Below are 12,611 nucleotides of genomic sequence, written 5' to 3' on the forward strand. Positions count from 1 at the left end.
CAGAAATCCAGTGATCTGAGCAGACTCACAGCAGAGCCTGGCAAAATATGAGTGTTAATTCTCTTGGGAGCTGTCAAATTGTGCACTGTTTTTGAGGAAGGACCAAAGATACAGTAGTTCTCACTGTACCGTTTTGTTAAATTTCCACCAACTCTGCAGCATTCATAGTCATTCCCATGATATTAATGTTTGATATATGGAAAAAGTGCCAGATTTTAAAAGGAATGGGATTAAAGTATTATGAAAAAATGTCGGTTGCTGTGTATTTTGGCTTATGGCGGACGAGAAAGTCTTCAACATCCTGGCAGTTTTATGATGTTTATTTTTATATTTTTACAACAGAGGGGTATTTTACAATGGTGGAGATATTCTGTGTGGCATTAAACACATTGTCTCTTTCTAGAAGAAGTATTTTTTTAAATGATTTCTCACTCATCAATATATTAATGAATAATTTCTAGAAATTAACAGAGGTTGACCATTAAGGGTTTGGCACTCAAGGGTCATCTGCAGGATTGCTGCAGCATCATTGCTGTCAGTGTTGCACCAATTTAGCCTGCAGTTAGGTTGGAAAAAAGACCTAAAAATGCAGATGGATCACACGAAAATCAATCTTGATTCTTCTTCTTTTTTTTTTTTTTTTTTTTTTTTTTTAAATAAGCAAAGAAGTCCTGTTCCCTCACCTGATTAGGCTTTAATTCAAATCCATTTTGAGGTGGCCTTGTTATAGAATAAGTTCTCACTGGAATGGACAGTGTGCATTGAACAACCAGATTTTTGTTGACATTTTTCAGTCATATTTGTAGAGCAGTGTTCAGCTGAGCTTCCAGTATTACTGCTGTAATTAGGGAATGGATGTTGAGACAAGTATGTGAGTGAAGACTAAATAAGTGGTAGAGAACATGGGTAATGTTACAGTGAAGCTTAATAGAACATGTTTCATTTGATAAATAACTTAAATAGTTCAGTTTGCTTTCCTTCCACTTAAGGAAAAAAAAAATAATGGCAAGAACAAATTTGACAATTTAGAGGTTTTAATGTCAGAAATATGAAGCTTAAAAAATGTTAATTAATAAGGTTTTTTTATGTGTTTGAGTTTTCCATCATTTCATTAAGTGTTTGTTGTTGCAATATAGTAGTACCTGTATATTCTTCCTACTAACAATTATGCTTTTGTTACTCCCCAAAAAATTAAAACTCTTAGGTGATACTGTTTAAGAAAATCTTTTTTCTTCACTAGAGAACAGTGCCTTTTGACTGTGTTGCTATAAGACAGGATGATATTTAGGCTTTGATATTTGGCTTTTTTTCCTAATAATTTTAGGCCAAATGAAGGTGAGTTTGTGTGAAGGGAAACAATTTATCGTAGCAGCCTGACAATCACTGGTTTGACAAACAATTACTCAAACTTCCAGATATGGCAAATTAAGGAAGGTCTCCAGTGTTTTCTAAATAGACTTACCTATCTCTCAAAAGAAATCATAATAGGTTAGGTTTAGGAGCATATGTATCAGGAAATACAAACCTGAGCCCTAGCAGTTTTGGTTTTTTCTGGGTGAATGCCCTGGGAAGACAAGGAAATAGAGTTTTTTATTCTATCCACATATTCTTCTTTGATACGTCAAAAACACGTACACTATAAATGATATCCATATAGACACTGATATACTAATTTTAAAGTAATAAAGACCTCCGACTTCCTCAAAAATTGTTTAGGAAAATAATCAGGAATGTTTAATGTGCACACTAGATCCTTTCTGTATTTTGCAAGCAGTGCCTAGACTCTGAAAATACTCATCAAGAAAACGAAAAGTTAATTTCTTGTAACAGGAAATTAATCAAGTAGACACAAAACATTTACTGGGCTTTTTCCACTGAATGTGATTTTTCTTTTTTCCACTCTTTTAGCTTGTAGCTGACTCATCATTTTCCAGTGTCTTTTGCCCTCCTCTGTAGCCTAAGGATGCTCTTCCATTTTTCTCTTGAGGTTTAGTTGTTTGTGCAGAGTAGCTGTTGAGCAAGCTGATGCCTGCTGCCTCCATGCTTCTCTTTGGATATACAAGAGCTGATTTGTGCAGTAGTTAAAAATATTTCAAATTTATTTTTTAGACTTTTACTTTTGAAAATCTTCTTAAAATACATATATCACAGTCAAATTCAGATTTTCATGTCCCATGCATACATTATGGCTAAGCATCTTTATATCTGACATTCATAAACACATGAAAATTCTTGTATTTCTTTTCTCAGACCCAAATAATTACTACCACAGAAGAAATGAAATGACAACCACAGATAATCTTGACTTTAAGCATCACAACTACAAGGAAATGAGGCAGGTAGGCAAAGAGACTGGTCTGTGACCTCCTGGATAGAGGGTAGATGGGTACAGGCTTTTGAGCTCTTATGGAATCTGAATCTTACTTGTTAAAAATGTAATTAAATGGTGTTTGCAATGTATTTTTTTTTCCCATTTTAATCTATTAAAAGCAGCAATCTATTAAAATCCCAAAGTCTTAAAGTGACACTGCATGACAGAGGTAGGATTTACTCATAAGGTGTCATCTTTTTCCTTCCATGTATATTTGAGTGGTGAACGTTACAGTGGTTTCTGCTTTCAGATTTGACCTTGACTTGGCCATCAGAATTCTCCTGTATTTCAGTGGGTTTGGATAATCAGAATAAACTATACAGAATCCAATTCTGTATTCACAGTTGTGAAAATCAGCAAAAACTCACAAAAAAAAAAAGTAGAAAAAAGAAATCCTCTAGTGTAATTTTAATTATTAACTATTTAATGTTTAATTATTAAAGTAACAAGATTAACAAGGCTGATAGATTTAAAATTCTACTAATAAGCAACCTTGTTGTTTTTATTATCATTTTTTAATCTTCATATCACCACAGGCATAGGTGTGGGTTGTCCTGAAGAAATATTTCTGCCTGCTTTCTCTTCAGCTATAAAGATAATATGTTTGGACATGAAGTGTGCGAATCGTTTGCTGTGTGCTGAATTTTCAGTGTATTTATACCGCATGAATCACCATTCATTTTTATTGAGCAATTGTGTACTGAGTCACACGTTTATTTCGGTAAAGATTTCGTGGCCTATATTTCTTAGCACAAAGATTAGACAAGTAGAAACTCAATTGGCATAATTACTGTCAAGAACAATAAAATAAAGTGTATTTTAGATTCTCATTGCAGAAAGGCAGGTTGGTCAGGTTAGAAATATCTTTGGGGAAAAATGCAGCTTTAAAACAGAATGTTTTTTCCACTTTTCATGTAAGTAGAATATTTGCAACTGTGGCAGTGAGCTGTCTTTGACTGTGCTCTCTCAATTTCTGATTTTATCTGTGTCAAAATAGTTAATTTATGTAGGGCTCATCGGATTCTAATTGGATTCTCCTGCTGGTAGGCAGAAGATTGTGTGTTGGGTTGCAATAAGTCTTATATCCCCAAAACTATTCTTAGAACCTCATAATTTCTTTTGTGAGTGTAAAATGGAACAATCTCTGTCAATTTCCAGAGTCAACTTAATTTTTTAAAAAATAAATACTGTGTATTATTGTCAGTTTTGTTAGCTACTTCACTGCTCACCATCTTAGAAAAATGCCGTTCCTGAGGTTATTTCTCATAAACACTGAAGAAGGAGGAGGAGAGGGTGTTGCCTGGGATATGTTTTGCAAGCATTACATTACAATATGTCAAGTATTTGTGAGAGGAAGGGATTTTCTTAGTGTCAGATTATTTTAATAGAACTCTCTGATGAGAAAGATTAAATTTATAGTACCAATTTTTTCTCTTGAAAGAACATTCAATGTTCTTTCAGTCAATGGGAACAATCACTGTATCTTGTATGCAGAAGTCAGGATTGTCTTACAGCCCAAAATATTTACATGATGTATTCATACTGTATAGGCAGCTGTTAAAATGGTTGATAGATAGCTCCAGAAACAGACTGAAATGGATACTTGATTACAACCTTGTCTCTGAAATAATAAACCTAGATCATATCTTTCTTAGGAAATAGGAGTGTTAATTTTGAAATACATTTAACTTGTTGTGATTCATGTCTTTGGACAAGCCAGACACCAAACAACCCTGAAGTCTTGTGTTGCTCTTCAAGGTCAGCTGCGTTTATGGACGTGATGTCGTGATAATACAGAACATTGAAGAGCACTGTGTAGGTTACCAATTGAACAGGTTTATTTGAGGGTGAAACAGCTAAATGTAGAAGACTAGAGTGATACTCAGCAAACATCCTAGGTTGCATGCAACGCCAGGTTGACAGTCTCCATCTGATGGTCTCCATGTTCAAGGTGGAGATAGTTTCTGGTTTGACCCGCAGCAGCACAAGAAATATGGAGATCTCCACAGATGATAATGAATAGCCCTAACGTGAAAGGTGCTGATTGAGAACCCTTTTGCCTTCTCTAAGTGTAGGTGGCACTTAGACCTACGTTTAATACACCTTTTCTGCAAAATGGAGGAATTGGACCAACAGAGACCAGTTTTGTAGGTCTTCTTCAAAGACTACATGCAGACCAGGACATTAATAGGGTAAATAATTGGTAGTGACAAACAAATAGGAACTGTCAAATAGGAACTGTTAGTGAACGTGACTGTGAATACGTTTTGCAGTCCTGCTGGTTGTTAATAAAGCCCTGACTGACTGTTATCATCAATTGTCTTTGACAGTTTGTACAAAATGTAAAGAAAATGCTGTGACATTTTAGGTGACCTATTGTACCGTTTGTAGGAAACGGGTATGGGAAAATATGAAATATGTTCATTTTCAGTACTGTATTTATATATAAACATTTAATTACATTACTATATCTATACTGTTATAAAAGAGCTACAGTGAAGTCTACTACAGTGGCCCTAATTCAAGAAAAATTCTTTGTTTGACTCAGAAAGTAATCACATGCTTGCAATTAAAGAGGTGGTAGGGAGTTTACTGAGGCCAATAGAAATATTTCCACTCATTGTAATATACTTTGAATTTGGTTCTAGGCATTTTTCTCACTAGTAATGAACTTTTAATGTACTTTTAACTGTTTTCCTAAATTGGTGGTCTGGCTATTATGTGCCTGCTGTAGTTAGGAAAGCTTCTGCTCTGCAGCCTGATTTCAGAGACACCCCTATGAGAACAGGGTCATATTCCCTATTTCATATCTTAGGGAGCTGCATAGATGCAAAAATGCATCAGCCAGGAGGGGCTTTCCTGGAGTTTGAGGAGGGTGTAAAGAGAGGAATCAGCAAACACAGAGCTGAGCCAGAAACATTATTTATACATTACAGAAAGTGTGATTTAGCCTGCTAGAATAGACCTTTTAATGAAATATCTGTACTCATTGGCAGAGTGAAAAAAATAATATTTCTCTCTATTGGAGAAAAATACTGTGTCTGATCCAATAATAATCTATTTCATCCTGTTGTCAGTAGGACATAAATTAATAATCCCCTCACAATAGACCTTGGTTAGGTTTTGGTGTGTGAAGCTCTAGCAAGAAGTCCATAGCTTCATATCCATTGATAGTTTTTGGTTCACTATGAGTGTGTTCAGATGTGATAGCTCTTGACCATGAAGATTTAAAGCAGTTTATCTCAAAAACCTGGGACTTGAGTTGTTAAACTAAAGACTAGAAAATATAAACCAATGTCCTCTGGCTTCACTTCTGTGTTTCAACTGGAAAAACAAATTATACACCCACTTATGTATGCCCAGAACCTTAAAAAGAGTTTCATGGAAATAACTGGCTACCCATAATACCAGCACATTGATGATGATGATGATGACAGTGGTGAAAAAAGAAAAAAAGTAGATATGAAAGTAAATAATACACTGAATAAGCATAACTGACTATTTTTCAGACAAGTGTTGAGTTTAGATTTGCAAAAGAAATTGTTTCTCATATGTATAAAACCAACGTGTGAGATGAACAAACGTACAAAAATAGCATCTTTTTCGTCTCTTTGCAACATGATTATAAAGAGAAGTGAAGCTTTTTATGAGAGGAATTTTAATGATGATCTTCCCAATGTGAATTGTGTTTCTACTTAGTTTTGCTAAATGGTGGCATGGGAATCGGACACATCTAATTATTGCATCTTTTAAATCATCAGCCTTGTGATCATCCAATATTGTTTCTAAATTAACACTGTGTGAGCAATGAGTTTTGTTATGCTACAATATTTCTTCAATAATGTATGCATCCTTGTTTATGAAAAGATTGTCTAATTAATAGTCCCTGGGGTTCCAATTTACAGTAAAGTCTTTATTTTTTTCCTTAATACCATTCAATGAAAAAAAAATTGAGACATAAATTCCTGTAATTTAAAGCTATTTGCCATAACTTATTATTAACACAAAAAATTTTCAGTCTTGTTTGTAAATTTTTTCATTCACTTGAAATGCTACTGTAAAGTGTTTGATTGTGGAACAATTTAGACTCCATGTATCCTTATCTGGATGGCACCTGTGTAACTGTTTTAAACAGAACTATACCCTTAACCATGACCTTCCCTGTGCACTTTAGTAAGCAGTAAAGCTATTCGATTATATTTTGACTGTATCATGAAGTATCTACAGAAACAATGAAGAGAATAGATTTTGATGAGAAGAATGTCTTGAGACAGGCTGTTGGCATTTCCATTATTAATTCTATTATTTGCTGATTAAACAAATTCTGGGCAACCTGTGATTTCATAGAATCATAGAATGGTTTGGGTTGGAAGGGACCTTAAAGCTCATCCAGTTCCAAACCCCCTGCCATCAGCAGGGACACCTTCCACTAGACCAGGTTGCTCAAAGCCTCATCCAACCTGGCCTTCAACACTTCCAGGGAGGGGGCATCTACAGCTTCCTTGGGCAACCTGTTCCAGTGTCTGACCACCCTCACAGTGAAGAACTTCTTCCTAATATCTAAGAATATCTATTTACTGACGGAGTATATCCTGCTGTTTTTATGGAGTCATCCAGATTATACCTATTTCATTATTTTGGCCACATCAACACTACCTTAACTAATGATTCTCCCATATGATATTTCATGTTGTAGTACAAAGAGGGGTGAGCTTGGTTTCTACCTCAGCGGAGGCAGGTGTAATCAAAATTAACTGGGAAAATTGTGTTTAAATGAATTATATGCTCGTCTCTCCATTTGTTTTGAATTAAGTTGCTGCTGCATAGGGCAAAAGAGAGAGAAATCTCATTTACTGAGCAGAGTGTGTCTGTGGCAGCCTGTAACATACATACATTGCCGTCCCACTAAGACCACGGGTCATCTGAAGTCACTTTGTTGTAGTAAAACACAGAGCGTGTAGAAAGAACTGTTAAAGTGGTTAATTTTTCTCCTTTGCATAATGTTTTAAAAATGTGTTTCACTACCTTTCGATAGGTTATTAGTATGTTTTTACTGGTTGTATTCCTACTGGACTTCCCCCCCACGTCTTTAATTTTGTGACAATATTACAAATATATCTAACGTGGGAAAGATCTTGAACCTCACCTATGCTGTGTTGTTTCAGCAGACAGTACTCAGCTTGTTCCCACTGAACAAGCATTATGTTGTGTGATAGCAGAGCCATAAATTCATGAACTAAACATAAAGCTTTTACAACTAATCAGAAAAGGAAATGAAGAGGTTTTGCCACAGCCAATTTGGAATGAAATAATTAATAGATCTATTTTGATGCTGCATTTTCTAACTATATGTCTTTTTTTTTTTTTTTATTGGCAGTTGATGAAAACTGTGAATAAAATGTGCCCAAATATCACAAGAATTTACAATATTGGAAAAAGCAACCAAGGACTAAAGCTGTATGCTGTCGAGATTTCTGACAACCCAGGAGAACACGAAGTTGGTTAGGATTTAGTCTAACTAAATCTGTTGAAGGGTGTTGGGATTTGTCTTTTTTTTCTCCTCATTCTCTGTATCTGCAGTAATTACCCCTGATGGAATTGTATTCATGGCAGCAAAGATTTCAAATGTATGTAGGAGGAATTCACCACTGTATTTCTAAATTGGGAAGAGGAGGGTGAGCACAAATAAAAGGCATTTTGAATGTGGGATCAAATCATTTAATGATAATGAGTTTTATTCTTTACAATAACAAAACAAAAGTGAATCTTAGTACTGGGGAATGGAGTTTAGTTGTGGAGATTTATTTAGCTTTGGATAGAAATTTACCCTTTTTTGCGGGGTGAAGGTATTGTGAGCAAGGACAGGTCAAATCTCCCAAATCATCTTTCACTGGTGAGTGTTGGGGTACAATTTCCTGTGGTGATATAGCTCTTCAGAATAGAAAATCATTCAGTCTTTGGTCCTTCTGTGGAGAAAAATAAAGATCTCACTATGATAGTGCCCGGGGCAGCTGTTGGAATAAAGGTGTCTTGTGCTTTGCCATGTCCATAAATACCCCCATATGTGTTCATCCCACCCAAGGAAGAATTCTATGACATGGTCCTAAGACATCTCTCTACTTTGCCATAAAGGATGGAGCACCACAGATGTAGTATCTTAGTAGACTTGGAGCTGATATTAGACTGCAGTCTCTGAATCTCAGATGTTAACACCAGAATAATTAATCTAATCTGCTTTATCCAATTACCTATTTTTGAGAGTCCTGCAGAAAACATGCAAGGAGTGTATCATGGGCAGACAAACTGGGTGGGTGGATCCAGCCACAAGCCATAGCTTGACCAGTTTGAATCTGTCCTGTCAATGTTTGCAAGTGCTATTCATAGATAGGACAACTAAATTATGGGGCTTTTTTAATAGCTGGCACTATTTCTAATAATCTCTGAAGTATTTTGTAATTGAGTACAAGTATTGTGGCATTCACTATAACCTTGAAAAATATATGTGAACCGGTTTTTTGCTTAGTAAAGTGTGTGAAGTCAGAGACCAATGTGTACAGTAACTGACCGTTATCTTTTAAGAACCTTAACATCTGTCCCAATGAGCTACCAGCAATATATTTTTCATGTTATTTTTAGACTATCAGAACTTCTAAAATCTACCTGTAACACACTGAAATTTTGAGTATAATTAAAAATCCGTTTAATGGAAAATGGGTTTTGGAGGTTTTACACGGTGGCTTTAGCAGTCACTGACACATCAGCCTGTTCTTCTAAAATATCAACAGAAAATAATTATTTATTTCTGTAGAGTTACATTTTCACCCATCATTTGTTCAGTTAAGGCACTTCTCCAACTCTTCTTAAGTGAAATGTTGCTGATTGACGTCAATAATACTTGGTTAGATATTTGATTTGCTGCTCTGACCACACTTCTGCCCCATGTGTTTTCAACAGGTGAACCAGAATTTCGGTACATTGCAGGAGCTCATGGGAATGAAGTGCTTGGACGTGAGCTAATCCTTTTGTTAATGCAGTTCATGTGTCAGGAATATCTGGCTGGAAACCCGCGCATTGTACATCTCATTGAGGATACCAGAATCCACCTCCTGCCCTCAGTCAACCCAGATGGATATGACAAGGCATATAAAGCGGTAATAGAATTATGAACCTATCAAGGAATTATTTTACTTCTATTAGATGAATGGAACATGTTCCTATTGTCATTATTTTATTCTGAGGATCATGTTTTACAAGCAATCAAAGCAAATTAAAAAATAAACACATCAAAGCAAAGATAAACCACTGAAACATCTTTCTCAGAAAAAAAGCTGAAAGAAACAGTATTTAATGGTTAAAAGGAAGATGTGTATGGAAAGGAGGGTCGCAAAGACTGCCAGAACAAACCATACTGATGTCTATAGATCAGTGGGAACACCGTTATGGAAAATGGAAAATTCATGCAGTCTGTTTCTCATGAGAAACCAAGCTAAGCACATGAAAATTTACATTCCTCCACAGCTGAAATTTAATAGTGTGTCTTTAAGGAAAGCACAATGTGTTGGGCATTGTAAAAATTCAGTCTGGAAGAAGATAGACACCAGGAGGAAAAATTGCAGGGGCTGGTCAGATGCACTGGAAAATCTTCGAGGACAGTCAGTAGAAGACCGGAATACAAAAGTTGCACTCACAGCCACTGAAGGGAGTATATACCATCCCTGTTGCAACCCTGGGGAAAACCAGTCTTAAATACAAACCTTGAAAAAGAACTAGAACATTTTGGCTAACCCCAAGTAATGTTTCATGGGTTCTACTTCACCTCTTTCAAGGTTTAATTCAAAATGAAAAAAAAAAGAAAAAAACAGTTGTTTATTTCAGTTAATTAAATAATTCATCCTTCCATTTCTCTGTAGAGAATTATCTCTGGCACATCCCCAGAAACTTTGCTGAAGACTCACATGTTGTCATATTCTGAATGAACATTTACCCTTTTTCTTCTTTTTTTCTTTTTTAATCTAAGGGTTCAGAATTAGGGGGTTGGTCTTTAGGACGATGGACTCAGGACGGTATTGACATCAACAATAATTTCCCTGATTTAAACTCTTTGCTCTGGGACTCTGAAGATCAGAAGAAGAGTAAAAGAAAAGTTCCAAACCATTACATCCCAATCCCTGACTGGTACCTGTCTGAAAATGCCACCGTGAGTAAGACCATTGAGAGGGGAACACAAAGACTGGGGCAGAGTGAGCTTTACAGCCTTTCTCAGGAAATTAGTAACTTGTAGGTGAAGTTACATATCTGATCTAAGTTACTTGCCTAGGCTTTCCTATTAGTCATTGGAAATAAAAATGCACCACAAAAGTACCTTTTCCCCCCATTATTTAGAGGTAGCCCTTGGGAAGGAAAGTGCTTCCTGGAGGATCCTCTTTTCCCTGGGCTATTGCCCGACTTTTTTATATCCAACTTTTAGGGAGCAACAGGTAGACAAAGAGAAACCCACTGCAGGGCTCAGTCCTGTGAATAAACTTCTCCTTGGTTTTGTGGAGAAGATGACCTCTTTGCAAACTCAGTCACCATACAGATTTCTCCTGGGTTTTTCCTATTTGTTCTTATTTTAAATATATTCTTATTTGAAATAACACAGGAAATGCTGAGGCATATGCAAAACCAATGCAGTGGCTTATACTAAAGTCATTGGTCGGATTGTAGCACCAAAAATCTAATTTATTTTTGCATGGCCATTTAAATATAACGGCAACTATTTATAGTGGCTGAGATTTCCCCAGTTTGAGGGGAAGGCTCTTAACTGTGGCAGTTGGGTGAGTTTTAGAAACATTTCTGTGTTTAAAATCCCTTAATTCAAAAACTCATTTCAGCCCATAATAAGGGCGAGCAGCGTCATGGTCTGACATCTTGGTCAGTTGCTGCTTTTGGCCTCACTCTACATAGATGTTCCTGCTGCATAAATTATGAACATGAATGTTATGTTAGTTTTTATTGTTATTGAATGTTTTAGTTATTTTATTATGTTAGTTAGGTTTTCAAGAATGACTGGCAAGCATCTTAATTTAAAGAAGCCCTTCTCCTTGTCCATATCTCTTGTGCTGGCTACTCACTCCATGCTAAGAAACTTACAGTGCATCTCATCTACCTTTGAAACAAGACCATCAAATTTCACAGGTGTCCTGGTTTTTAGGGATTTTTTTTAGAAACCACCACAACAGGTCAAAACAAAACTGCTGTTGCTTTTTCTCCCAGGTGGCAGTTGAGACACGGGCAATAATAGCATGGATGGAAAAAATTCCCTTTGTGTTGGGTGGCAACTTGCAGGGAGGAGAGCTGGTGGTGGCGTACCCTTATGATATGGTGCGATCAATGTGGAAAACCCAGGATTACACACCTACCCCAGACGATCACGTCTTTCGCTGGCTTGCGTATTCCTACGCCTCTACGCACCGGCTGATGACAGATGCAAGAAGGAGAGCGTGTCACACGGAGGATTTCCAAAAGGAGGATGGCACTGTTAATGGAGCCTCCTGGCATACTGTGGCTGGAAGTAAGTGTTTGTAGAAACTAAAATTAACATTACCTTGCTAAATATGCTAATGTTGTCACTGCCTGGTGTACATTGCAGAGGTAATGGTGGTAAAACGTACACCAAGAAGAATATTTTCTCATCTGAAAGTCTATTTGTTGTATTTCATCAGAGGATTGAAGGAGACTCTGTCATTAAAACCTGGTGATCATTTCATTTACTATGAGGTTTCCAAAAGTGCACATGCAATATGTTAGCTTTATGGATTTTGTACATTCAAGATGGTTTGTCAGGAGAAAACCAACCCAGTCCAGACTCATTACCAGAGTGAACCTGTCTGCCTTTGCCATCTGTGGTGGTTTCACTTGGCTGCAGCCAACACAGCCGCTCGCTCACTCCCCACCTCCACCTAGGGAATAGGGGAGAGGATTGGGGGTCCAGGGTAAGGGAACTCATAGGGTGAGATAAGAACAATTTAATCATTGAAATAAAATAAGAATGATATTAAAAATATTAAGGATAATGATAATAGTCATAGTAATAAAATATGTAAATGAGTGATACCCAGTGCCATTGCTCATCACCTGCCGACCAAGCCCAGCCCGTTCCCAGATAACGATCCCGGAGGAGCGACAAATCCGACCCGAAACCGCAATCCCAGGAGAGCCAGAACCCGAGCAAGAGAGGAAGAGCCCCTCATGAATCTCC

General features: G+C 36.7%; 1 protein-coding gene across 1 annotated transcript in view; it reads left to right on the forward strand.

The window, feature by feature from the left end:
* LOC104527068 (inactive carboxypeptidase-like protein X2) overlaps positions 1-12,611 on the forward strand; it is a gene marked incomplete at its 5' end in the record, with an annotated part of 50,068 nt that overhangs the window by 27,381 nt on the left and 10,076 nt on the right. The window contains 5 exons of the mRNA XM_010170686.1: positions 2,251-2,339; positions 7,749-7,872; positions 9,326-9,522; positions 10,389-10,568; positions 11,627-11,924. Of these exons, the coding sequence (XP_010168988.1) occupies positions 2,251-2,339; positions 7,749-7,872; positions 9,326-9,522; positions 10,389-10,568; positions 11,627-11,924 (888 nt within the window). The remainder of the gene's footprint in view (positions 1-2,250; positions 2,340-7,748; positions 7,873-9,325; positions 9,523-10,388; positions 10,569-11,626; positions 11,925-12,611) is intronic.

The sequence above is a fragment of the Antrostomus carolinensis genome, unplaced genomic scaffold, assembly GCF_000700745.2.
Source record: "Antrostomus carolinensis isolate BGI_N321 unplaced genomic scaffold, ASM70074v2 scaffold5106, whole genome shotgun sequence".
In the NCBI taxonomy this organism is placed as follows: Eukaryota; Metazoa; Chordata; class Aves; order Caprimulgiformes; family Caprimulgidae; genus Antrostomus; species Antrostomus carolinensis.